This window comes from Carassius gibelio, chromosome B12, assembly GCF_023724105.1.
Source record: "Carassius gibelio isolate Cgi1373 ecotype wild population from Czech Republic chromosome B12, carGib1.2-hapl.c, whole genome shotgun sequence".
Lineage (NCBI taxonomy): Eukaryota > Metazoa > Chordata > Actinopteri > Cypriniformes > Cyprinidae > Carassius > Carassius gibelio.
This window is the reverse complement of record NC_068407.1, coordinates 874814-901644: the sequence shown is the minus strand read 5'-3', so window position 1 is coordinate 901644 and position 26831 is coordinate 874814. Positions and strand designations below refer to the sequence as shown.

Below are 26831 nucleotides of genomic sequence, written 5' to 3'. Positions count from 1 at the left end.
AATGTAGGGGTGTGCAATATTTATCATCCGTGATAATATGACAAGCTGACACCGAGTATATGTGAATATATAAATATATAATAAAAACAAAAAAGCATGCACTGTGTGATGAAGCCTGTTAAAACACCCATATAATGTCAGTTATATACGTTAGAATATGATATAGTTTTGTAATATTATGCAATCAAAAGTGCTGTTTTCCTGAATATCAGCACATGCACGTGATCGTGAATGAGATTGATTTTATACAACAGTTCAACAATCAAAAAGTGTTATTTCAGGAGATACACTGTTTCTGTTTCACAAGAAAAAGTTCCAAACGAAGCCGAATCAGAATATCTGTGCTTATTCAGATAAGAATATTTTGTGCAGTGTTTCGTTCCTAAATGAATCTGTTTCTGAAGGAATCGTTTGAGCAGTGGTTCAGTGATTTTTGGGTGAGCTGTCACTTTAAGAACCGCAGAGGTCTGATGGAAACAGGTCAATAAAAGTATGTCTCATATATAACCTCAAATTCTACATGAATTAAATAAATCACTAAATACAAATGCATTACAAACAGTTTTAGGGATTTTTGGAGAAGCAAATGCGAAAGCAAAAATACATATATATATACACACATATGCCAATAATCTATATTGTAATAAAGTAGTTGATGTCTGGTTATCTTGAAATAGAAATTTTCCTGTCTGCTGTATTTGAAGTCACAGTTCAGGACAGTCACAGATGAATCACTCTCAATCAGAGCAGGAACATGATTTAAGAAAATAAGCAAATGATTGATTTGACGCTGACATTAAATCAACAAGTTCAATCAGAGCCGTGTGTTTGAGTGCAAGCTGAGGTCTGACCGGGAGAAAAGACTTCTGAAGCGTCTGGCAGAATGAACACAACTGTGTTTGACAGGCCTGTAATGAAAGCAGCAGCTGTGGTGTGTGTGTGTGTGTGTGTGTGAGAACTACACAATGGCAGTGAAGACTCAGCCTATTCCTGACCACTGGCTCCATGTCAAACATGGGCAAAAGACTCAAGTGAATCTCTGGTACGACTCTGCTCTCTTAGTTCCTGTCAAATCAACAGCTTTCACACAGATATACAACAGCGCACAGCAGATTCTTTAAAAACACTCATCAGTCTTCTAGAATTGTCTATATGAATGGATTATTGAATCGCTGACTCAAACGATTCATTCAAAACGATTCATTACGAAACAAAACACTGCAGGGTTTCTTTGCGAAAATTCTGATCCTGATTAGTAAAACCGACAACATTGTTTAAGTCGATGCTTAAGACACACTTGTATTTTCTTTTGTGTATTTGTCATGTGTGTGTTTGTGTGTGTGTGTGTGTATGTGTGTGTGTGTATCCTGACATTGTTAAGCACTTTGGTCAGCCATGGTTGTTTTTAAATGAGCTAAATAAATAAAACTGTGTCTAATGTTTAATTCACTTAAAACTAACATCTTGTTTGTTGCATTGTTGTATAAAATCAATCTAATTTGAAATTGTGCTGATATTCAGGAAAAAAACATTTTTTTTTTTTGCATAAATTGAATTATAGGGTCATTCTAACTGCATTTTAATAGGACCACATCCAGTGCCTAAGGAATGTCAAGATGTGTTTCTGTTTGTATTTTGCAAAGTGAATAACACTCCATAATGTAAGCTTGCACATTGATAAAGCAATCATATGAGAGCCTATCCTAGATGATAAATATCACACACCATTAACAGACCGAGGAGGAAACAAAACACTGTTTCAAGAGTGAATGAAATGAAACTACAGCATGTTTCTGAATCCGTATCTAGAGTCAAGATGAAATCAAAACTACACCATATAATCATGTTCCCGATCATACTGTAAATTATTTAAAAGTTTGTTATTCCAAAAAAAAAAAAAATCCATGTGAAATAAATTCCTGCAAATTTATAAATTAACCACACTTCTTAAAATCTGCCCTGTCTACTGAGATTTATTATGGCATTCGCTTCAAACAATGCACTGTCTAGCAGCTTCCTTAGACTTTTCCCTTCACACTTTAGAAGCTGCTTCATCTAAGAGACATGTTTCATATTTTGTAAGTAAAACGAACATCTCACACTTCAGTTATCAGGAAAGAAGAGATTCAAAGTTCATCAAGTCCTATTTTCCTACACTTTTTAGGCTATTTAGGGCTAAATGGCTTTACTAAGAGCAGAAAGAGAGGTTTTATTCTCCTCAAGTACTCAGAAAGAGCATTATGTGACCAGCTGAAGCTATTTGTAGCAGCATGGGTCAAAATGATCGATTATTCTTTTATGCAAAAAATCATTAGCCTAGCTACAGATCATGTCCTACCGGAAATATATCAAAACGTAATTTTTGATTATTATTATGCATTGTTAAGGACTGCATTTGGACAACTTTAAAGGCGATTTCATTTTTGCACCCTCAGATTGCAGATTTTCAAACAGTTGTATCTCGACAAAATATTGTCCCTTATTATTAAATCTCCATAAAAAAAACACGTTTTATATCTTTTATTAGTCAAGAGTTTGTGCACAGCCACCCATTCATCGTGTTGCGCACCTGTTAGAGCAACAGTAAAGTGATGAGAAACACAATGTGATGTTGTGCCGCTGTGGTAAAACTCTTGATCTTCTTTATAAACCAACTTCAAGAGTAATTTGCATGCGTCTAGTCTTCAGAGCAGAGGTTTTTAAGATCAGTGAAGCTAAAAGCAGGAGTCACTCGGGCGTTTTACCTTCTTTTTAGTCTTGCAGTGGCAGCACACCGTCCACAGGTACTTGAGGGTCCTCCACAGCAGGATGATGAACAGACCCCCGAAGAAAGTGACCATGGAGGAGGCGAGGAAAGCCCACCACATCCTCTGGCCTCTGGCGTCACAGGGAACATCACTGGTGTAGGGGATGATCACAGCCATGTTCCGAACCGCGGGCGGATAGCTCATTGCGGAGAGCCGCTTCTCATCACCTTCATCATCGTCTGGTTCTTCAGTGGGGAGCATCGAGCGTCTTTCTGGAGACCCCTGCAGCGCCCCGCTGATCAGCCATGTCTGGCAGGGCAGAGCCCGGCGTGTGCGCACTCTCCTCCGGCTGCGCGCTGCGCTCTCTCCCGCTGATCGGTCCTCCGCGCAGCTCGGAAGTCTTCCCCAAAACGCACGCAAACTCCTACTGGAAACACTCCGTCGCGTGTTTAAACGAGGTCGCCCGCTGGAAATGTATTATGATGGAAAACATCCCCGCGATTTAAAGCTTGCGTGAGCGTCCGCGTACGGCGTTGATCTCCCGTGCGCGCGCTCATTCACTAACGTGTTGCGTTCAGCTCCGTCCGGGGCAGATTTACAGGTGCCAGGGGGCGGAGCCAGTCAGCCTGAATTATACATTTATTTTATTTTCTTACACACACTGTACTAATTTAATGCAATGCAATCTCGCATTCTGAGATGTAAAGATAAAACACATTTACTAGACTTTTGGTGATGCCTAAAATAACACAGAGTAAAAGTCGTTATTCATTCTTAAAGTTATTATTATTCACCACCTGGTAACCAAAATATGCCATTTTCAAGGACACCATGCATAGTAAATGATTGCTCATTACATTTACATTTATTCATTTAGCAGATGCTTTTATCCAAAGCGACTTACAGATGAGGACAGTGGAAGCAATCAAAAACAACAAAAGAGCAATGATATATAAGTGCTAGAACAAGTCTCAGTTAGGTTAACACAGTACACGATGGGCTTTTAAATAATATAATAAATAAAAAGAAAACAGATTGAACAGAAAAAGAATAGAGCAAGCTAGTGTTAGAGGTCTTTACACACACACACACACACACACACACAATTGCATAATAAATGAAAATAAAATAGAATACAAAAAGATTAGAAAGGTAGTTTTTTTTAAAGAATAGAATTAGAATAGTGAGTGCTAAAGTTAGTCAAAATATTTATACCTAATAAATGGATACGTAAGGCTTAATTAGTGTGCCATTTATTATTATTAATGAATGTTAAGTTATTATTATATTAGTTATTATGCATTATATCCCATAATTTTTTCAATAGAATATGTGCCTGTCATTGAAAGGTTTTCCATCTGAATCCATGCACTCCAGATTCTGGAGAAATTTAAAAAATAAAAAAATAAATAGATAAATAAAGAAGGATGCAAGCTTCCAGAGAAAGTAGAAACCCCTTTTCTCTGTGACGTCACAGAAGTGTATTTTTAACCTAAATGTGCATCACTGATAGTTTCACCTGCGAGTGAAGCAAGTCTCTCTGAGCCACATTTGGGATCAACTTATATTTGTTTTTCCTTTAGCTTGATGATGATATTTCACCTGATCTGATGTTTATATAATCCTGGTTATGAAGAGGAGGATATGACGCCACCTAGTGTCTCTTCACAGGAACTGCATCATCATATTATCCACACACCAAACATTACATTAAACAATGTTTATAAAAAATGTATAGAATATTTGAGCCTTTTACTTATTGCTCCAAACGGTCCACGAATTCAACACAAACCACAAACAGACTCCATACATACAGACGGGAAACAGACAATCATTTTATAAAAACTACAGTAAAATATGCTGGGTCATGTTTAATTTAAACTTTATTAATGTAACAATTACAAAATCATATTTTGTCTTAAATGTGACAGTACCAGAGTGTTATATCATTATAAAACATAAATGGAAATATCATTTTAATTGGAATTCCTTATTTTTTTCAGCTACAATCTGAGCATCTGCACTAATTCAACATCAGTGTCATTATTGGCAGAAGCGGAAGAACATTAGAGGATTTGTTGATGAAGCTAAAACCAGACGACTCGTTTCATTGGTCAACACGGGTCGGAACAGGAAGTGATGTCACAGTAAACAGGAAGACTAGTGTTGTACCAAAGCTTTCACTAGAGAGAGAGGATTAACTAGCTGTTCCTGAACGAGGAGGATTACTCAATCTCTCGTCTGGGATTAATAAAGTAGGTCTGTCTACCTTTCCATCCAAAAGAGTGCAAAACACAGGCAAAGCAGGAGGAAGCATTTGGCACATTTGTTTCGGAAAACAAGAGGCGCTTTTAAGATATTACGCTCTGCCTAATACTCGACTACAAAAACTTTTTAATTAGAGTTACACGAACCAGACAGTAAAAATAATCAGAGCATATAGTGAAATTATCATGCAGCAGACCATTTAAATAAAAACAAGTACACTTAAGAGAAAATGAAATGAAGCAACTGCTACAATAAAGCTTAAAGGAATAGTTCATCCAAAAATGAAAATGGTTTCAAACACGGAGGTCGCAGAGAGGTCACTCTGCTCTTTTCTGTGCAATGAAAGTCAATCAGAAAAATTCAGATCCATATGAAAAAAACCTCAAAACTGCATTTTGAAGCATGGCAACCTGTCGGCTTTCATTGTGTGGAAAAGAGCAGCTCAAACATTCTGCTAAACATCTGCTTTTGTGCTCCACAGAACACAGGCTTGAATAAACGATGACAGACGTTTCATTTCGGAGTGAATTAATCTTTAAACACGAAAAACGGATTTAACAGTCAGTATTTTTAACCGTAAATTGAGCGTCTGTTTTGGAGCGAGCGTGCACGGATCGGATCGGATCGGACACATACAGGGACAGATACATGAAGTTAAACGTTCAAGTAAGCTGCTTCAGAAACCTCACCTCTGTAAACACGAAGAACTACACGAAAGCCCTCATAAATTAGTGTTACCACAGAGAAAACACAGTGAATGGAGGAGACTGCTTCCCATCTAACAGCTGTGATCGTTGCCTGAGAGTTCGTGTGTGTGTGTGTGTGTGTGTGTGTGTGTGTTCAGGGCTGGACGATATAGTCAAAGGAAAACAGTGATATTTACATTATATTATATTAATAAGCAACAAAGAGACGTTTCTGAGTGATGACGCAAATCAGTGAATGATCCATCATGAAGCTCAACCAACAAATAAAAACATATTAAACAATTAGGAAACTCATAGCTGCTCATAAAGCACTTAATATTTAATATAAGTATATATATATATGATATAGCGTCCAGCCCGAGAGGTGTGTAGTGATTTTAACAGCAGTGGAGTGTTGCAACAGTGTGAGATCGGTGGCGATGTGTTATTACACTGAAAACATTTCTATTCTTGTCTTGTACTAATATCTTAATGTTCTTAAAGGAATAGTTGTGATGTGATTGCAGCAGTGTCTCATCAACGGATGCTGTGCAGTGAATGGGTGCCGTCAGAATGAGAGCTGATAAAAACATCACAATAATCCACAAGTGTCTTCTCCAGATGTTCACTGATGGACTGGAGTGCTGTGGATTATTGGGATGTTTTTATCAGACTCTCATTCTGACGGCACCCATTCACTGCAGAGCATCCGTTGATGAGACACTGATGCAATGCTACATTTCTACAAACCTGACGAAGAAACAAACTCATCTACATCTCAGATGAACTGAGGGTGAGCACATTTTCAGTTTTAAAACAAAAAAGTGATTATTTTTCGTTTCCCACATCACTCGATTCTTCAGAAAACAAGACTTAGTACCTTAAGTCTCTTTCCTTATGTAGCTTTAGATATTTGTAATGAAAAACAACAGAGATATGAAGTAAGTGGATGATTTTCAGCAGTGTGTTGTGACGGATGTGTGTGTGGACTCTTCACATGCGTCCGTCAGGAATCCAGAGCACTTTGTTCTGCTCCTGCTCCACGATGGTCATGATCTGAGAGCATGTGTGGGACAGACTGCCGGCCTGGACGACGCCTGCAACAGAACAGCACACACTCACTCACCAGCACGCCTCGTGTGTGTGTGTGTGTGTGTGTGTGTGTGTGTGTGTGTCTCAGACCTGTGAAGTACTTGCTGTAGTCTTGTTCGATCCTCTGCGCAGACTCAAACTGCTCTTTGGAATGTTTTTGGGACACTTTGTCTCGCAGATACACGGGGTCTTTCTGCTCCCTGAGTGAATAAAACAGACTCAGTTCAGCGATTTGGAAGCACAGCTCAATGTTAATCAGAACTGAGTCATTAGACTGATTCATAATAAAGAATCATGGCCTGCAAGGACAATGCAATATAAAGATGCAAAGTCACTGAATGTAATGAGAGAGAAAGACACTAAATCAGTGTTTCTGAGAAGATCACTTGCTTGATCTGCTTGGCGTTTCTGTATCGTATGAATATGACGATGGGGTAAATGTTGACGACGTGTAGACGCTCGATGGCGTGAGGAGCGATGTCCAGCAGACAATGACAGTCCTGAGAGAGAGAGAGAGAGAGAGAGAGAGAGAGAGAGATACATATATATAACAAAAAATGCAATTAATCGTGGTTGATGGCATCTAGTGGTCGATATATATCTCATAAGAGTCTGGTTTCTCTCGCACCTTCTCTGTGATTTCCTTGATGGATGCCACCGTCGTCACATCGAAGTGGCCGCTCCTGCGTTTGTAATCGATGAAGAGACAGTCTTTGACGCCTCGCTCGATGGCCTGCTGGGTCGCCTTCATCCCCTCTGAACAACACAAAGAGAGAAATCATTTGACATCATCATCGCAGTCAGAACTGAAAACGCAGTCACGGTCAAGTCGTTACGAATGCTCGAGCCTCAGTCGATCTCACCAGGTAAACAGCGGCAGTATTTCCCAGGAGCCTCTCTGAGCAGCATGTCTTTGATTGGCTCCACGAGGGGCCCCAGTATCAGCACCGGCCTGCGATTGATCGATTCCACTTTTAGCACGCGCTGATACGCCGGACTCAGACAGTCTGAAGAAACAGAGAGTGAATGAGACGCTGAGGTTAAGCGTGAAGCCTCACTCACTGCTCGTGTTGGTTCTCACCGTCCATGTAGGGCACGGAGTCTGTGCTGAGGGCGTCTGCGGCCGGAGCGTCACGGCCGTCTTTGGAGCCGCTGCGCTTGTGTTTGAGTTTACGGCGGAAGAAGGATCGGCGCGCCGCGGCTGAGAGCGTTTTACCAGAGCCGCTGTCGTCCTTACTGTCTGTGACACTGTACCGCTGCTGGGAGTCTTGATCCATCCTAGACACACACACACACACACACACACACGCACACACATACACAAACGCACAAACGCACAAAAGCACACACAAACACACACACACACACATATAAACGCATGCATAAACGCGCACACACACAAAAACACGCACAAACACAAGCACAAATGCATGCACGCACGCATAAACGCATGCACAAACGCACAAGCACACACACACAAACGCATGCATGCATAAACGCATGCACAAACGCATGCACAAACACAAACACATGCACAAACGCATGCATGCACAAACACAAGCACAAACGCATGCATGCATAAACGCATGCACAAACGCACACAAACACAAGCGCAAACGCACACATGCATTAACGCATGCACAAACACAAACGCATGCACAGACATAAAATGCATGCACAAACGCACAAACATGCACACATAAATGCATGCACAAACACATGCACAAACACAAGCACAAACGCACGCATGCATAAACGCATGCACAAACACATGCGCACACACACAAACACACATGCATAAACAAACACGCACACACACATGCGCACAAACAAAAACACACACAAACAAACATACAAAAACACATAAATAATAGCTCATAAATAATAGCTCATAAGATACATGCATGCTATTAGTGCTGTCACGATACTGAGATTTCTGACATAAATACAATAAATAAAAAACTCTTGATATCTAATATCATTTTCAATACCTTGGGGGAAAAAAACTACCACAACAAGGGCATAAAAGATTATTAGAATCGGTTTTATTATATAATACTATATCATCATGATAAAATCTCAGAGTAATTTCTAAATGTTTGTCGGGAGGTACGCAAAAATATTACTATTGTTATAATTATAATAACACCATTTCATATAAAATTAAAATAGAAAAATATAAGAATAAATATAAGATAATTAAGAATAAATGTATTTAGATTATTATTATCATTTGATTTAATGAAAAACTGTGGAGGAGGCATACAACTATAAAAGGTTATATTATACATTTTAATATTATTTTGATAAAAATGTCGAAGCACTTATTTTTTGTCATTAGGTATGCAATATCAATCCATGCCTCTAATATAATAAACACGAGACTATTATGAATCCACTAAGATAAAAAATATATATATTATACGCTAGGATCTGCATGTTTACTTCACATTTCTTTAGAGAAAATATTTTTCCCCTTATATTTTTCACTTAAACATGGTGGTGTAAGCATTACTGAACACTATAATCACGTAATGCATGTTTAATTCACACTGGAAGCAGTTCCAGATATATCACGAAAACATATACATGTGCATCATGTTTTAAACTTCTTCAGAAGAATGATTTCTTCAGCACCGGTGATGATCACATGAACAGCACTTTCAGACGTACATGCTCTTGCTGGGCACGTGTCCGCGCACCAGCTTCTGTGCGTTCTCGTCCAGTTGCCATGCCAACCAGTAGCCCAAATTCCCCCCCGGCAGCGTGTCGTCCACATAGAGAATATCATCCTTCTTGAAGCTCAACTCCTGCTCCAGATCACCAACATGGTCAAACAACGCCCTGAAACACACACAGATCAAGAACGCATCATGATTATATCTCTTCATATTTACTGCATTTAATATTTACTAATACTTAATATTTATACTAATATTTACTGTTTCATTTTAACCAAACTGCTATTGTGTTCAGTAAATATTTATATGTGACAGGGTTATTATAGTTAAAAAAATCATTAAATTAAATAGTTAAATTGGATAAATTTAAAAATAAACATTAACAGATTTGTATATATATAATTTAATTTTCATTTTAATTTTAATTTAATTTTAATTTTAATTTTAATTTAAGTACTAAAAGAACTAAAACAAAACCTTAATGATTAAAAAAATAAATGAAAATAAAAAGCATATAGACACTTAAAAAATAAAAAAGTCAACAAAAACAACAACATTCTAAAACTTCCAACGAATGCAAATAAAAACATAAATATGGTAAAATATTAAATATTAATAAAACTATTTTTCTATGTAGTTAATATATCCTAAACTCAATTAACTATGATATTTGGTCTGTATTTAACTACATAAACAAATATGGTATATTTAAACAAACAAGAAAAATAAATAACGGTGACCAGTTAAACACATAAAAACATCACGTGTGGATCTCACAAGATTAAAGAGGTCCGTGAATGTATAAATTGAAACGGTTAATTAAAATATCCAATTATTTAATGTATCGCTCAGGATAAACATAATTAGCACAGACAGGTTCTTTAGGAATATGAAGCAAATAAATACACACGCAAATAAACTTTCTATAAAGAAATAACGATTGTACACTTTAGTGTTATTATACTCAAATATTAAACCAGAAAAGCAGCCAATCAGAGAATAATAAAAGATGGCTGATTCTGATAAACAGACAGGTTCAGTCTGTACCTGATGTAAAAACCATCTCCGAGTGCGTCTTTGACCCTCCTGAAGTGTTCGGGTCGGTACTGGACTCTGAGCGTCACGTTCTCCGAGGGCTTCAGCATCTCTAGATACACCTCCTCAGCCGTCTTATTCTTCAAACTCACCGAGTTACACTGCAAACAGGAAGTGACATCACTACCCCATCCAGCACGCTGTCACACAGGGTGACGTGAGGCTGGGTGTTATACCTCCAGGATCAGGTCTCCAGGCTGCAGGCCGCCGGCTCCTCCAGCAGGACTGTGCTCTTCCAGAGCCTCCACGAAAACACCCGTCAGGTTTCCTCCACAGATCTTCATCCCCAGATCCACCGGAGTCTTCCTCAGCACCACCAGCCTCAGCTCCGCCTGCTTCCTGCCCTCGCTCTGATCCCTGGCCAATCACAGAGCAGAGAACACAGTTAGACCAATCAGAGCAGTGGGCGTGTTCAGGAAAAAACATTGATTGACGGTGAGAGAAAAATGACAAATAAAGAAAAAACTTTTCACAAACAAATCTTTTTGAGATTCACCGGAAACATATGAAATAAAATGTATTCTCAATTTATACATAAATGTAGGAACAATTGAAATCACACATATGCAAAAAAAAATTATTTAAATTTATTAAAAAAAAAAAAAAAAATGGAAATTGTTTTTTTTTTAATTAATATTTTGCATCAGTTTTTTTTTTTTCTGTTGTCATAATTTCAGTTAAAGTTTAAGTATTTTTGTTGGGTGTTCTGGTCATTTTTAGTAGTTTCTGTTTTTTATCTCTACATAGTTTTATTAATTTTATTATTAATTTTTTTGTTATTTTTGTATATCAAATTCTACTCAATTAAAATGAGAAATGTTGCCTTGGTAAATAGCTGAAATAATAATAATAATAATAATAATAAAAAAGATTTATTAATTAAATTTATCTGGGTTTCTGTTGTGCAGCCAAACTTGAGACCTTTAAAATAAATAAAATGAGGAATAAAAGTAGCTTTTAATTACACCACAAAAAAAATGTAACTGTTTATCCTCAGTATTTTTGTCTCGTCTTCCAGTGCAACTGTTTTAAGACTCAATCATGTATAAATATTAAGTAATCCAGGCATATTCTTAGCAAACGAAAGCCAGAGTGTTTGTCACCTGAGAGGGCTGGATGTGGGCGTGGCCTGTTTAGAGGGCGGAGTCATGGTGCCCTCGTCCTGTTCGCTGAGTGTGTCGATGTTGGAGTGTGTGTCGGGGGTCGAGTGAGAGCTTACAGACGACTCCATCCGGGAGCTGACACAGACAAACACTTCAGGACACACATACAGTGCTTCTAAAGCATGACGGAGTCACGTGTGCTGTGCGTGTACCTCGAGCGCGACGGATTGCCCAGCTGGTGCATGTGTGGGTTGTACTGTGCCAGTATGGTGATGGTGTCACACTGCTGTCCGATGATGAGTCTGGCCTGCTGCTCGGTGGCGTTCCTGAGATTGATGCCGTTAAACTGCGGAGGGACAGAGAGAGAGATTCACACCTGCTCGATGTTAACGATAAGCTCGAGTGTCTTCTGACGCACCTCCAGAAGCTGATCTCCAAACTCCAGGTGATGCTGCTGGGCGATGCTGCCTCCCGTTACCTTGGAAACAAAGATGCCGCCATTCTCCCCACCCACAATAGAGATGCCCAGAGGCTCCGCCCCTTTAGGGATAGTGACACAGCGAGGCTCCTCGATGTACGGCCTAAAACACAAACACACACGATATGAGGAACAAAACAGAACCAAAGCATCACACTCGCTCTTAATTTATTATTTATAGAATAACAGATTGTTGTTCATCTGTTGTATTACAATATTTCAGGTTCAGGCTTTATTAATATTATCTGTGACATTCTGACGGACAGCAAAGAAAGTCATTTTCACTCATCGCTCAGTTTGTAAAAAGTCACAAAAACATCTGTTATGAGGATAAAAATGGTAAGTGTGAATGGAAATATTTAACTGAAACTGGTAGAGCTTTGATTAATCATATTTAACACATTTTATCTAATTAAACACAAAAGTTACAAAAAAAGTAACTATTAAATCTAAATTTTCACCTTGCATTAAAATGTATCTAACAATAATAATAATAAATAATATTATATATGTATGTGTGTGTGTGTGATTACAAATAGATATAATAATACAGGAGATGTAAAAACAACGTAAAAAAAATTATAATTAAAGCTAATAATATACATTCATTACGTGCAAAAAGTAGGGCTGCACAATTAATCAGATTTCTAATCACGATTAGTTATGGATGCCACAATTATGTAATCGTTCAAAGTGGCAATTAATCATACAAAGTCCACTTCTGTTATTATTTGTGCTTTTCTTAAGTGTTTTCCCATTATTTTAGTTTTAGTATAACATTATAATACCATTCATATTTTTACTTTTATAATTTAAAGAAGAAACCAAAAAAAAAAGCTGCATGGGATAGTTTTAAAAATAAAATCATCAAATAAAAAAAACGATAAAAACAGAAGTATAGACTAAATATAAACCTGTACCACATTACAATAATCCCTATTTATGCGCTCATAAAACACAATTACTTATTTTACATGTAGCATTTTAATATCTCTTCTGATAACTTTTATTTTGAATTTTCCTCTTGCAAATTATAGTTTTGTACACATAAATGCATTATTCAGGAGTGTAAAGGAAAGTAATCATAATTTATAAATTATTTCAGTGATAAATAACCAGTGTTGGGAAAGTTACTTTTAAAAGTAATCCATAACAATAGTGCGTTACTAATATCCTTAGTTACTTTTTATTGAAAGTATTGCGTTTTGTTACATTTAAGTTACTTTTTAAATCTGGGCAGGGCTTGCAAGTTTGTTTTTAATTAAAAAAAAGTTATTTTATGCAAATATGCCTCAGACTGAAGGAAGTGTAAATTCACGTCTGTACAGTAGAGGACGCAGCTCAAATTAATTGCATGAAAAATACGATGCAGGAGAAGAAAGTTCAAGCAATACTTTTTTTTTTTTTTTTAACACAAATGTGTCATTTTCACTTATAAGTAAAACTGAACTGGATCAAAGTCATTGGTTAAAAAAAGGGATTCAATCCTGATTTCTCTCACCATGGCAACACGAGAACTGTCAGTCAATAAATGGAAACAAAGTAACTGGAGTTACTTATTTGAAAAAGTAACTCCGATATTACCTTCTAAAATTAAAAAGAAATGTGTTACTTTACTAGTTACTTAATTAACTAAGACTTAAAAGCTTAAAAAGCCCTTACTTAAAAGCCCTAAGAAAATAACAGCTGGTCACAACAGCGTGCATTTAAAGAAAAGTGACATCATAACAGAAGGGGGCTGCAATCAGATCGAAGAAAATCCCTTAAACAGAAAACAAAGAGTTTGTTTTTTTTGCTCTCATTGCACAGTGAACAAACCTCAGGGTCCGTAAAGAGGCAAACCACGATCTCTGAGCTCGAGAAAGCTTCAGGTAAGACCTGTTACGCAACGAGCATCTGGAGCAGGAAGGAGAACAGAGAGAGAAATGGAGCAGAAGAGCTGACAGACAGAAGCAGATCTGAGCTTAAACACGACGAGAGGAGGAAGAGGAATGCAAGATGAAGACTAATGCATATTTAATAACCCTTGTGTTATTACAAACGGTTTAGAACGTCAAACTCAAAACATGCCGTATTTGATTTCAGAGCTTCAGTAAATGGTTATGAATTGTCTTGTGAGTTTCTTTCTCTTCTCTGTGTTGTATGGAAAAATATTAGCACTGGTTCGGATCATTATGAGGGTGAATATAAATTTTGATATTTCTATTTCTACCTGTCCCTCCTCCTGTCTATTGGCACAGGGCTGACTGACAGCCTGGTCTGGGCGGAGACGGAGCCCTGTGATTGGCTGCTGGTGAAGGAGGCGGCGTCCAGAGGAGAGAGGGGCGGAGTTACCAGACCCGGGCTGCTGCAGTCCGAGTGAGACAGAGATCCTGAAACACACACGTGTACAATTATTAGTCCATCCTTCACTCATGTAGCCACACAGGAAGTAAATCAGAGAGATCAGCACCTCTATCAGAGCTGTGAGCGGATCGAGCGTAACGAGGGGTGGAGGGAATCTTAATGCGCTGCTCGCGGTACTGAAACAAACCTACGGACACAAACACACAATCAGTATCAATCACAGGCTTCAGATTCATGGGGCATGTTTATAATAATAATAAAAGGAATAGATAATAATTAAACCAATTAATGAACATATTATAGTAATAGTACTGCATTGTAAAATAATAAAAACAGTGTTTTAATAATATTACAAATTTATTTTAGAATTTTTAGAATTTTATAAAATGTGATAATTATTATTATTTACTAAACAACATTATTATTATTATTATTTGCTTAAATTATTATTAAACCAATAAATAAACTATTATTATAGTATTACTATAGCACTGTAAAATATAAACAATATTATAATTCTAAAAATAAAAATAATAATTCATTTTTATTATACCAAACAAAATTGTTGTCTTCTGCTTTTTTTTTCTTGGCTTTCAAAAATTAACCCATAGAGATTCTATTGTGGTGGAAAAATGCAGGGACTCGTTAAAGTTTCTCAAGTGCTGATAAGTGGCAATTAGTGCACGTTATTCTCAGTATAGAACATCATCAAATAAGAGTGCTGGTGTGTGTGGTGTGTGTGTGTGTGTGTACAGACCCTGTCTGGCGCTGGAGGGCAGGGAGTTGGTGTTGTGCTGAACCGAACCACGAGAGCCTTCGAAGAGCTCAGCAGATCGCTTGTGGTTGAGATCCACACTCCATCGGCCCTGATGCTGCGGACTGAAGAGAGCAGACGGAGTCAGAGTCAGAACCGATGTGAGCATCAGTGTGTGTGTGTGTGTGTGTGTGTGTGTGTGTGTGTACCTGACTTGAGTGTATGTGTGTGTTGGAACTGAAGAGTTGCTGGTTTTGACGCAGTGACTCCAGGCCGTGTACACTTGGTTCCTCATCACTGCGGTCACAGCTGGGTATGGAGACAGCGTTCTGGAAGTGGTGTCTAGACACACACAAATACACACACACACACAAATACACCAATAAAAGATTCTGACATCACACAAAAAAAGATAATTATTTTAACATACAGAAGCATCAGGCAAAACAATTTTTTTATGCTTTGTATTTAAAAAATATATTGTTTTAACCTGTTTTAAAAAGTCATCATGAACATCTGCTTTTGTGTTAGGGATGCACCGAATGTTCGGGAACTGAGATTATTCGGCCGAAAATAGAAAAAAATAAAAGCTCATCCTGGGGGTTTCCACCAAAATAATATTTTTTTTTGTTATAATTTTACTGTAAAATAACAAGACAATAATAACAATAATTACAACAGTTTTATTAATACATTTATTATAACATTCACACACAGTGCTCAGATCTGTAATAGATTTGCATCTGTGGATCTAAAATATTTTAAAAGGATTCTCTTCTGCTCCACAAGGCTGTATTTATTTGTACAGTAAAATAAATACATGCCTGATTAGAAAAGGGGGTCTCAAAAATTACCAAAAATAAAAAATGTTTTACTTCCATATTAATTTTAAGTCAAAATGTGCTCTGTTGGTATAATGTCTACTAGAATTTTTAGTGTTAAGTAAAAAAATTTTAATTGTTGTTTAGTAATTGATTTATTTCTTTGAAAAGCAAGACAAAACAGTACAGTAAAAAACAAAATGTGGGTATTTTGCATTAATGCAATGGTGAAGATACATGAGGGGAAAAACACAAAAGTGACGTTCCTCCTTCGGCCCAATGTTTCAGTTTGTTGTTCTTCAGCCAAGTATTTTCTCTTCGGTGCATCCCTATATTCTGTGTTCTACATTTCCAATTTTGACTCTATTCTTTCAACTAACATAACGGTGTCAAACTCACGTGCTTGTAGAGGAGAGAAGCTGTGACGGTTTGACCGGAAAGGAGAAAACCGGACCAGAGGTTCAGGAGACTGTTCCTCATGAGAGAAGCTCTGCAGCAGAAGAGAAGAAGGAAAACAGATAAATGTTATAAACCTGGTTTACTACCTGCTTCTGAATTAAAGGTACAGACATTATGATAGGTTATATACAAGTTAAATGTTAATTTATTAATAATAATAATAATAATAACAACAACAACAACAACAACAACAACAACAACAACAAATGTTTTAAATAACTGGAACAAGGAATAATTAGAATACTAATAAAATAAATATTTTGAATAAAAAAATATAATAATAAAAAAAAATATATATATATATTATACTAAATAATACTTGAGTTATTTCATTATTTATATTTATCATTTAAATGGACTGGATTTATCAGTGAACTGAATATATTATATATAAATATATTTTAGCAAATAAAATAAATTGTTTTTAATAATATTTCTACTAATCCTAACAATTACTATTATAATTCATAGTTTTATTATTTTATTGTTGTTGTTATTGATATTTACGATTTGAATTGCAATAAATAATCAGTATAGTAATAAAATAAAAAGTGACTAATAATAATTATTATTATTCTCACATTTTATTCAATCCAATATTTTAATGATTATTTCAGGAAATGTTATACCGCAAAAAATCATAATACAAGTTATTTTTATTTCAATAATAAAGAATAATAATTACAATTTAATTTTACAGAACATTAATAAAACTACAATCCTAATATTTCTGGCTGTGGTTTATTTGATTCTTTGTCTACTAGCTGTGATCACAAGGCTTCAGGTGTGTTTGTTGGATACGGAGACAGCAGGAGGAAACAGATAAAGTCTGATAACCTCAGCGTTACAGGTGTGTAGTACCTGTGGAAAGGGCATCTTAAGCGGCGTGAGGCTGCGGCGCTGAGCGGGTGCAGAGTTCGGTCTCCTCACCTCCTGTTCATCTGAACCCTGTCCGGACACTTCCTCCGCAAACGACCCTCCAGCGCCGCCAGAGCTCTGTCTCTGAAGCACGTTCCCGTTGCGGTCTCGGCTTTCAAATCCAGGATTGTCTGTGGGCGTGGCCTGAATGGGCGTGGCCGGGGGCGAGCCGGTGGTGATGGTGGAATCGGAGGCGGAGCTTCCCTGCGGCTTGTGTTTGAACTTAAAGGAGTCGCTGCGTTTGGGCGGGTCGGGGGGGATCTGCGGCGCCGTCTCCGTCCAGGAGCTCTGCGGGGAATGTTTGGGCATCTGCGACACACTGAGGTAGTCTAGCTTGGAGGGCGTCTCCGGACGCTTGAACATGTCTGCGTCGAATATCGACTTCCGCTTCTTTGGGGTCTTAAAAATAGAGAGCGGTGGGATGCTTTCGGTTGGTGACATTGCAACCGCTATCATTTTGGGCCACGTGCCGCCGCTTTGCTTCTGCGGGATGCACCGTCTCTCCTGATTCATCTCCACTGTGATGCAGTCCCCGGGGGAAACGGGGTGAAAGGTGAGGGGTCGTTTGGAGGTGGGATGCGGGCAGATCTCATGATACGGCTCCGAGCGATACAGCGTCCCGCGCTGACCGCGCTCGCTCTCCACGTCACGCGTGGAGCTGTACATGTCTTTAAGGGTGGGCTGTTTCCTGCAGGTGCGCAGCTGATCCGATGACTTCCCATAAGAGCTTCGTTCGCTCTCAGTGATGCTCTGACCCGACAGACTCTGTGGGAAAAACTGAGAGAGCATAACAGAGTAAGCTGTGGTGATAGCGGAGCGTGGTTGATCCGTGATAGGACTGCGGTGATAAATTTTACATTTTAATTAATTTTAACAGCAGATGGCGCACTAATCTATTTTTGGAAAGCATACAGCGCCATCTGCTGGTCAAAACTAAGCTCAGAAGCGACTCGAGAAAGATTCGCGACTGTGATGAAAATCTCAGATATGATCCGAACCATGTGATTTGTGATGTGTTGAACCACAACTAAATCGATTGAATCCCTCTCATAAAAAAGTAAATAGAAAATCAATAATATTTCACCTTCAGGACGGAAAGAGAAACCGAGTCTCTGTAGCTCCGCAGCAGATTCTCACATTCGCTCACAGATTTGTTATCCAGCGAAATGCCGTTTATCTGTCAGGGAACATTAAACCCTCTTTAAATGATCATAATGGTATGTTTAAAATACAGCATGGCATATTCATTCACGATTCTGCATTGTCTGCATTTATTCTAATCAGCCAATATTAGGGGTGTAACGATACGCGTATTCGTATTGAACCGTTCGGTACGACGCTTTCGGTTCGGTACGCGGTACGCATTATGTATACCGAACGGTTCGTTGGAGTAATTAATTATATTTGAAAAAAAAAAAAAAAGAGAGAGAAAGAAATATAATGATATGCGTTCAACAAGGTAGCCCAATAACCCAAACAACGTAACAGGCAACGCCCCTGACACTCCCGAAGAAGAAAAAAACACCATCTTATATGTTTATGTTAGGCTGCTCAGCAGGTGCTCGCTCACTCAGTACGCGCTGAAGGCTCGTTGCAAAATAGCCAATGCGTTTAACAGACTAGAAATGAGAAGATCCTCCAATAACCAACAGGTCTGGTGTTTGGGTGCACTTTGGATTCCCTTTAAGCTATAATGGTGATGGCAAGAGAGTGGTGGATAAAAAAACAACGGTATGTCGCATCTGCAACATGACAGGGTACACCAGCGGGATTACAAAAAAAAAAAAAAAAAAAACAGCGGGAATATCTGGGATATATGCGTCAGTACTATCTGGGAAAAGACGAAAAAAAGGAGAAACATGCACGCAGCAAACTATCCCTGCAGCATTTAGAAACTATAGCTTACAGGGAATCCAACCCAAACACCAGACCTGTTGGTTATTTTAGGATCTTATATTTCTGGTCTGTTAAATGCATTAGACATTTTGCAACGAGCCTTCAGCGCGTGCTGAGTAAGCGAGCGCCTTAGGGGCCGTTCACATATCGTGCCTAAAAACGCATGGAAAACGCTAAGCGCGTCTTTCTCCTCCTTTCCAAAGCGCTCGGGCAGAAGCGCTCATGAGGCGTCTGTCTTTGCTAAGCAACAATGACGTGCTCTCTCCATGAGACGCGGAAATTTCAGCGAAGGATAAATGGATTTGCAGCTCTAAAAATCGCTTGCAGTAGCTCTGCTACTGAATTTATTTCAAAATTGCAATCCATATACAACTATGATCAGCTGATCCTTCATCTTGGCTGAGCTCTCAACGTTGTTATGGGAAAGGATGAAGCTGATTGGTTGGTTCTTGTCACATGACCCGCGGTGCGCTTGCGGCATTCTGAAAAGTTGAGATGTTTTTACATTTTGCTGTATCTAAAACGTATCGAACCGAACCGAACCGTGACATCAGTGTATCGTATCGAACCGAACCGTGAATTTTGTGAACCGTTACACCCCTAGCCAATATATATGCAAATCAACCTCTGCTCTATCGACCAATCAGAGCTTCCCATTGTAGGAGTACCGCCCACTTTTTCAGCAGCTTGGGATCTTTTTTGGGGAATTTTTCTAGTATCTGTTCTCCATAGACATTTCAAAACTTTAAGCTGTAAAGCAAACATTTAGCTCTGATATGAACATTACAAGCTATGATATGAAGGAAAAAGGTATATGAAATATATAAAAGGCAGAGAGCTTTGTACTTTAATTGTTTCTGTATATAAAATGATTGTGTACTTAAATTCTTCAATTATATAACATCCCATGAAGCACTGCCATGATTAAAAATGACAAACAAAGCAGGCATGTGATCAAAATGATAAAAAACATGCTTTAACTCATAATAATAATAAAAATATTATTATTATTATTATTATTATTATAAGGGAAACAATTTTAGCTATAATCATCATATAATTATTATTCAAAGTATTATATTTAAATTATAAAATATTATAATATAATATAAAAAATAATTATTATTATTATTTATTCAAAAATAATATTATTTATTATTTAAATTAAATAAATTAATCATATCAATAAAAAGTATATTACTATTGCAATGCTGTTGTTTTGTAAAATAACGTTTATTTTTTTATTATTGAACAATAGTAAAATTTAAGTCCTACTATTTATGGTTGTCTTAATTTTTTTACTTTCAAATGTTAAAGTGTTGAGCCTTTATTTTGGCAGAAAACTGCTGGGAGACATTGAAGCTTTATTTATGAACAGATTTATAAATAATTCTCATTTCAAATTTGGGAAAATGGTTGGAAAAATCAAATACGTTTGTTTAAATAAACTGAAAATTAAAATGCAGCAGTTCTTTTCTCAGATTTATGCAATTCAAGTAGGTCATACTTTAGCTAAAAAAATATAAAAAACATAAATGTGTACAATCACTGAAAAAGAAGGTCACCTCCCTGATAAAACTATTAAAAATAAGTTATTAATAAATAGACAAAAATGCAAGTTTAGACAAAAGTACTTTTCCTCAAGCATTTTGACAGTGTAGGGATTAAATCAATTACATCACTTTCAGCCAATCAGAGATTCCTGGAGAACTGGTGCTGATGACAAGAAAAGCACATCACATTGAGTCGACTCACATTGAGAAGACGGTCTCCAGGACACACCGATCCATCTCTGGCCGCTGGACTGCCTGGAGAAACAGACGACACAAACACGCCGCTCTCCAACCCAACACCACAATCTGAAATACAGACAGAGAGAGAGAGAGAGAGAGAGAGAGAGTCTGTAGAGATGAAGAGAGCTGCTCTGCTGAAAGACAAAGACCCTCGATCTGACCTTTATGTCCCGCCAGCGTCAGATGAACAGAAGTGACCATCCGTCCTCCCAGAGACTTCCTCCTGCGCACCACCACATTGATGACTCCGCCCCCGCTGAACACCGCCTTTATGACCTGCTTCCTGTCCTTATTGGCCAGATCCACGTCATTAATCTTCAACAACCAATCATTCACTCTGCCGTAAGAATAATAATAATTAGAACTTCTGCCGAATCTTGCCTTATTTGCAGCTCTAGTTAGAATCACATACGGCCGTTTCACAGGAGTCTGCTTACCTCAACCTGCCCTCCGCAACACTTCCTTTGTCCACCTTGCTCACGAATATCCCATAATCCCCGGGTAGATACGGGTCGCTCACTCCTTCAGCGATATCAAAACCCAGATCGCTCAAATCCACGTCGTCCTGTACGTCAGATCAGAGACGTGAGGTGTTGAACTCATTTGGAGGTTCGTCACAGCCGTGATGAGGACTCGATTACGTACCGTACTCCTCTCAAACTCCACCGTCTCCGTCTCCCACTCCAGAGAGTCCGTATCGATGGCCGAGTCGTGGGAATTGTGGGCCATCAGCTGGCGGAAACGGGCCTCCTTCTCTAGCTGCTCTTCCATGCATTCCCTGAGCACACATTTAAGGAAAATTCATCCAACTTTTGCCATAAAAGTCATAAAAATACCATTTTCAATCTAGTTTCCGACCACATCACAGCACAGAGACAGAACTCATGAATGTTAAAGAATGTCAAAAGTTTCAATATTTCTAAAATGAGATTTGTTCATCATCTTAAAGCTGACTTAATAAGGTTTCCTTTGATGTTAGGACAATGCAAGGATAAGACAATCATTGGCCGAGATGCAACAATTTGAAAATCTTGAATATGACGGTGCAAAAAAAAATAAAAATTAAATAAAATTAGAAAATCGCATTTGAAGTTGTCCAAATTAAATTCATAGACGTACATTACTAATCAAAAAAAAAAAAAAAGTTTTGTTATATTTACGGTAGGTAACATGAACATGATCTTTCCTTAATATCCTTATGATTTTTGTCATAAAACGAAAATCTATAATTTTGACCCATACAATGTATTGTAGTCCATTTCTACAAATATACCTGTGCTACTTATGACTGCTTTCGTGCTACAGGGTCGCAACCGATATTCGCTTAAATTCTGACTCTGGCAAAATATCAGTAATGGTATCATTAGATCTCAGTGCTGCGTTTGTCTCTGTCGATCATAACATACTTCTAGAGAGACCGGAAACTGAGTCAGGCTTTCTGGGATGGTTCTCAATTGAATCAGGTCATACTTAGAAGGGAGAGGCGAGTACGTGAGTATAGGAGAGCATTGATGATATATGGAGTCCCACAAGGCTCAGTCCTTGCACCGCTATTGTTTAGCATGTATATGCTCCCACTAAGTCAAATGTCACTTCACTTCAATTATTTCTTAGTTACTGCGCTGCAGGAAACTTTCCCAGAGTATTCATGAATCATCACAATGATTTGCTAGATGCACATACTGTCGAATGTCCCTGATGTGATCGTGTGTTTTGATATTTTGAGCGCGTGTTTCACCGAGACTCACTTGAGCTCCTTCAGTTCTCGCACCGCGTCGTTCTTCTGTTTGCGCAGGTCGTCCATTTTTCTCAGAGCGTCGGCGAGATCGCTCACGGCTCGGTCCCTCTCGCGACGCAGGTTATCACACAACGTCCTGAAACACAGACGATTTCGTAGGACTCGATGAACACTACTGGGCTTGTTTTTGGGAGCAAAATTAATGCATTTGCATATGCGAGATTATTCAATGTGTAAGATAGCTCACATGCACACGAAATAGAGTTAGCAAAAGAAAAGGAGCTGTGTTATTAAACTGGTTTTGATGCACGTTCGTTGACTCATGCATCACAGAATCAGAGGTTTAACAGGATGTTGTCATCGCGGTTATTCACCGTATGCTCTCTCTTTCTGCCACGATCTTGTCTCGCTCCTGGAAAGCCCAGTCTCTGCGGCACTTGGCCACTTCTGCCTCCTGCACAGACTCCTGGAGCTCCTCCGAAATAGCCTCGCACTGCTTCCTCAGGACCTCCAGCTCCTTACTGACACGCTCCATGTCTAGCGTCGCACTATCCTGCTTCTGCAAGGAGACAAACGAGACTGAAAAAGACCCCTAACGCACATCCAGTGGTGGTCAAAATGTTAAAATTAATATCAAAATGAATGTTTGGAAATGTAATCTGATATTTCCTACAGCAAAAGACTAGCTTCTGGAAATACTAGTGTCCTAATTATTTCTGTGGCCACTGTATATAAGTCATTGTACCTGTCTGGCCTGATAATACTCTCTCAGGAGCTGGTCTCTCTGGATGATGGCCTCTGTTCGCTCTTTACGGGCCACGTCACGCTCTTCTCGCACCATCTCGATGTCTTTACAGGCCTGGCTCAGCTCCTTCTGCGTCTCGGCCTTGTCCTGCACCTCGTGACAGTATTTCTCCAGCAGCTCGTTCTTCTCTCGAATCGCACGGTCACGGTCCAACAGAGCCGAGTTCAGCTCCTGCACAATACGCAACAAACATCAAACCACCAGTAATTAGAATAATCCTATGACAACGTTTTTTTTTTGGAAGTTATTTGGGATTGTTGGTTCACCTCAAACTGATAACCCTAAATATAAGCAATAGAGACAGTGATTACTGCCTGAGCAAAAACAACATGTGACCCCAGACAACAAAACCAGTCATAAGGGTCAATTTTTGAAATTTAGATGTATACATCATCTGAAAGCTGAATAAATGATCTCTCCAGTGATGTGTGGTTTGTTTCGGAGGACAATATTTGTCTGAGATACAACTATTTGAAAATCTGGAATCTGAGGGAGCAAAAAAAATCTAAATATTAAGAAAATCATCTTTAAAGTTGTTCAGATGAATTCTTAGCAATGCATATTAATAATTAAAAATGAAGTTTTGATATATACTTATATTAATGCTGAGAATTATTTTTATTAGTTAATGGAATTAGAAAAAAAAGATAAATACCATAATTTAAATAAATGTTTATTTAGTTAATTAAAATAGTTTTTTATATATAAATATTTATTAACTAAAAACGTTTGCTTTCAGTGTTATCAGGCTAAAGTTAGCATTTTCTGAGATCTCCTACTGCACCTTTAACTATTAAGATTAATACAGAGATATATTAATTTTGTTATATTTCATAATTTGTTATATTTTATTTAATATTTTATAAAAATACTTAACAGTATTTAATATTTAAATAAAAAATGACAACTTTAAACCAAAATATATCTATATTTATTTTTTATTTACAATATTATTTATTTATTTAAATATGTCCTAGTTATTTAGATTAAAACAAATTAAATATTTCAATATTAAAAAATGTATTTTGTAAAAAAACAAAAATGGATTTCTGAACACTTCTGACTGAACACTTTTGTCTGCGAGTCTTTTGAATCTTTTTTTTAATCATTTTTTTTGATCGGAATTGAATCACAATTCAAGGAGAGGATGTTTGAAAATTGGCTGCTCTTCAAAAGATTACACTAGTATGTAAAATCATTGGTAAATCATCTCTGGACGTATTTGACCTGTCTGAGAGCCTCCATCTCCTCGCCGGCGACTCTTCTCTCGCTCGACGTGTTCTTGAGTTTGGCTTCAGCCGCATCTAGTCCAGTCTGGAGTTTATCCACCTCTTTGATGACCTGATCTCTCTCGCTCATGATCAGTCTATACTCGTTTAGCACAGAGTCTCTCTCCTCCTTCAGCTTCTCGGCGTCTTTCACGGCCTTCAGCTGCAGCATCTTATAGCGTGTGTTCTCCATCTGCAGCCGATCGGTTTCTCTCTGCAGCTCCTCGTTCTGAGCGGACGTCTTATTCAGCTCCTGCTGGAGACTCTCGAACCTGAAAGAGAGCGATGTTCATCCTAAAGGCCTTTTCGAAATGTACGTGAAAATCCAGCATGCATGTGTAGCACAATGATGCTTTTGAATCGAAGTAGATCGCTATGGGGCTGTTCACACTAGGTGCAATTTAAAAATAAAGGTGTTCTGTTTCTGGTACAGAACCAAGATTTATTTATTTTGATTAAATGCTGTATATTGAGCAGTGGATCTTAATGCGAGATTTATATCTGAGAGAGAATGCACTGTTGGTTGGCGCCACCTAGTGTGCAGGCGTGAATTAACAAGCAATCAATTCGTTTCACGCTCAGTGTTCATTCAAATTGTTGCGAGAAAATTGGTTTACGCCAAAACTGAACTCAATACTTTCACACAGAATGCATATTTTATTCGCATCTCGCACAAGAGAGAAGCATGTTTAGAAAGCCATGTAAAATTAATGCAAGCTCAACTATTAACAAACATGTCTTTGTAGATGTTCTACGATCTAATTTGGTTTAAAAACTGCTCATATTGCATGTATGCAGCATCTTTGTTTGGACCATGATTAAAATGCAGGGGTTGCCTCTAATTTTAAATGGAAAGAGCACAGACAAAGCCTTGTGTTTATTTTATTTGTGTTACTTATTTATATGATTTGGGGCTTGTTTTAAAATATCAATTTAGTTTTGCAATTTACATTTACATTCTATTGTCATTTAGCAGATGCTTTTATCCAAAGCGACTTACAAACGAAGACAACAGAAGCAATCAAAACCGAAAAAAGCAGAGCAATGATATGCAAGTGCTCTATTAGTATATTATTATAGTTATATTTCAATTTCACAAAGAAATGTACAGCACTTTGTCAAAGCAATAATAAAAGGACACATTCACATCTTAAATATCATTTTGTTTAAAAAAACAAATAAATCGTGAACCAAATCGAATCGTGCAATCAAAATCGTGAAACGAATCATGAGTTGAGTGAATCGTTACATCCCTAGTTTATAAACATTATTGTAAACACCACTGAAGATAGTCGTGTTATTTTATTGTTTTGAAGAATCGTGCATTAGTAATATTTTGCTCAGTGCGCCCTCTTGTGGCCTTAAGAGAGAAGCTAAAAGCTTTTTTCCTCCAAACTGAAATGATGCATTTTAAACTCAAATATAATTGGAGTACCTCCTGACGGAGCCGCTGTACTGGTGCTGGAGGTGTAGCGCTGAGTCTCTCTGCTTCAGCAGAACGTCCAGCTGTTTCTGCAGACGCCGGTTCTCCTCCTCCATCTCCTCCAGGCGGCTCAGATCGGTGTTGTGGCTCACTGTTTTCTCACTGTATCGTTTCCTCAGGGCATCATACTCTTTCTTCATCCCTTCCAGCTTGTTTAAGGCCGTGTCGTAAAGCTTATTGAGCAGTTCGGAGGAGCCGTTCTCCCTCATGACCTACAGAGAGAAATAAAACTAAACTAAATCACGGAGTTGAGTAAATCCGGACTGAGAGATCGCAGCATCACACCAGCAGATGGCGCCACTGAGTCACACGTCTGCTGACACCAAGGTCAAACGAGTCAAAGAAAATTGAAACATATAAAGCATTCAAGCTAAATCACATTTAAAATCACATTTTAATA

At 38.0% G+C, this 26831-nt stretch overlaps 2 protein-coding genes across 9 annotated transcripts in view; both read right to left on the bottom strand.

The window, feature by feature from the left end:
• The window catches only part of LOC127968803 (calcium-activated potassium channel subunit alpha-1-like), a 71006-nt gene extending 67680 nt beyond the window's left edge, over positions 1-3326 (bottom strand). For 2 of the 5 annotated variants that reach the window (XM_052570144.1, XM_052570145.1), the window contains exon 1: positions 2745-3326. In XM_052570144.1, the coding sequence (XP_052426104.1) occupies positions 2745-3008 (264 nt within the window). In that variant the 5' untranslated portion in view covers positions 3009-3326. The remainder of the gene's footprint in view (positions 1-2744) is intronic. The other 3 variants (XM_052570146.1, XM_052570147.1, XM_052570148.1) reach the window with 2 other exon arrangements.
• The window catches only part of dlg5b.1 (discs, large homolog 5b (Drosophila), tandem duplicate 1), a 169438-nt gene that overhangs the window by 133208 nt on the left and 9399 nt on the right, over positions 1-26831 (bottom strand). For 2 of the 4 annotated variants that reach the window (XR_008156134.1, XR_008156133.1), the window contains exons 6-33: positions 26384-26643; positions 24908-25220; positions 23621-23851; positions 23250-23434; positions 22886-23011; positions 21783-21915; positions 21575-21702; positions 21299-21474; positions 21100-21203; positions 18533-18625; positions 17392-18225; positions 16471-16561; positions 15460-15592; positions 15254-15375; positions 14603-14683; positions 14363-14522; positions 12091-12253; positions 11885-12018; positions 11673-11807; positions 10746-10926; positions 10522-10670; positions 9467-9637; positions 7875-8071; positions 7657-7800; positions 7422-7549; positions 7180-7293; positions 6884-6989; positions 6452-6798 (exon numbers count right to left, since the gene is read on the bottom strand). Coding sequence is in view for 2 of the 4 variants with exons in the window: in XM_052570138.1 (XP_052426098.1) it covers positions 6695-6798; positions 6884-6989; positions 7180-7293; positions 7422-7549; positions 7657-7800; positions 7875-8071; positions 9467-9637; positions 10522-10670; positions 10746-10926; positions 11673-11807; positions 11885-12018; positions 12091-12253; positions 14363-14522; positions 14603-14683; positions 15254-15375; positions 15460-15592; positions 16471-16561; positions 17392-18225; positions 18533-18625; positions 21100-21203; positions 21299-21474; positions 21575-21702; positions 21783-21915; positions 22886-23011; positions 23250-23434; positions 23621-23851; positions 24908-25220; positions 26384-26643 (4896 nt within the window). In the remaining 2 variants the exon portion in view is untranslated. Of the gene's footprint in view, positions 1-4612; positions 6799-6883; positions 6990-7179; positions 7294-7421; positions 7550-7656; positions 7801-7874; positions 8072-9466; positions 9638-10521; positions 10671-10745; positions 10927-11672; positions 11808-11884; positions 12019-12090; positions 12254-14362; positions 14523-14602; positions 14684-15253; positions 15376-15459; positions 15593-16470; positions 16562-17391; positions 18226-18532; positions 18626-21099; positions 21204-21298; positions 21475-21574; positions 21703-21782; positions 21916-22885; positions 23012-23249; positions 23435-23620; positions 23852-24907; positions 25221-26383; positions 26644-26831 lie in introns of those variants that run through there. The other 2 variants (XM_052570138.1, XM_052570139.1) reach the window with 2 other exon arrangements.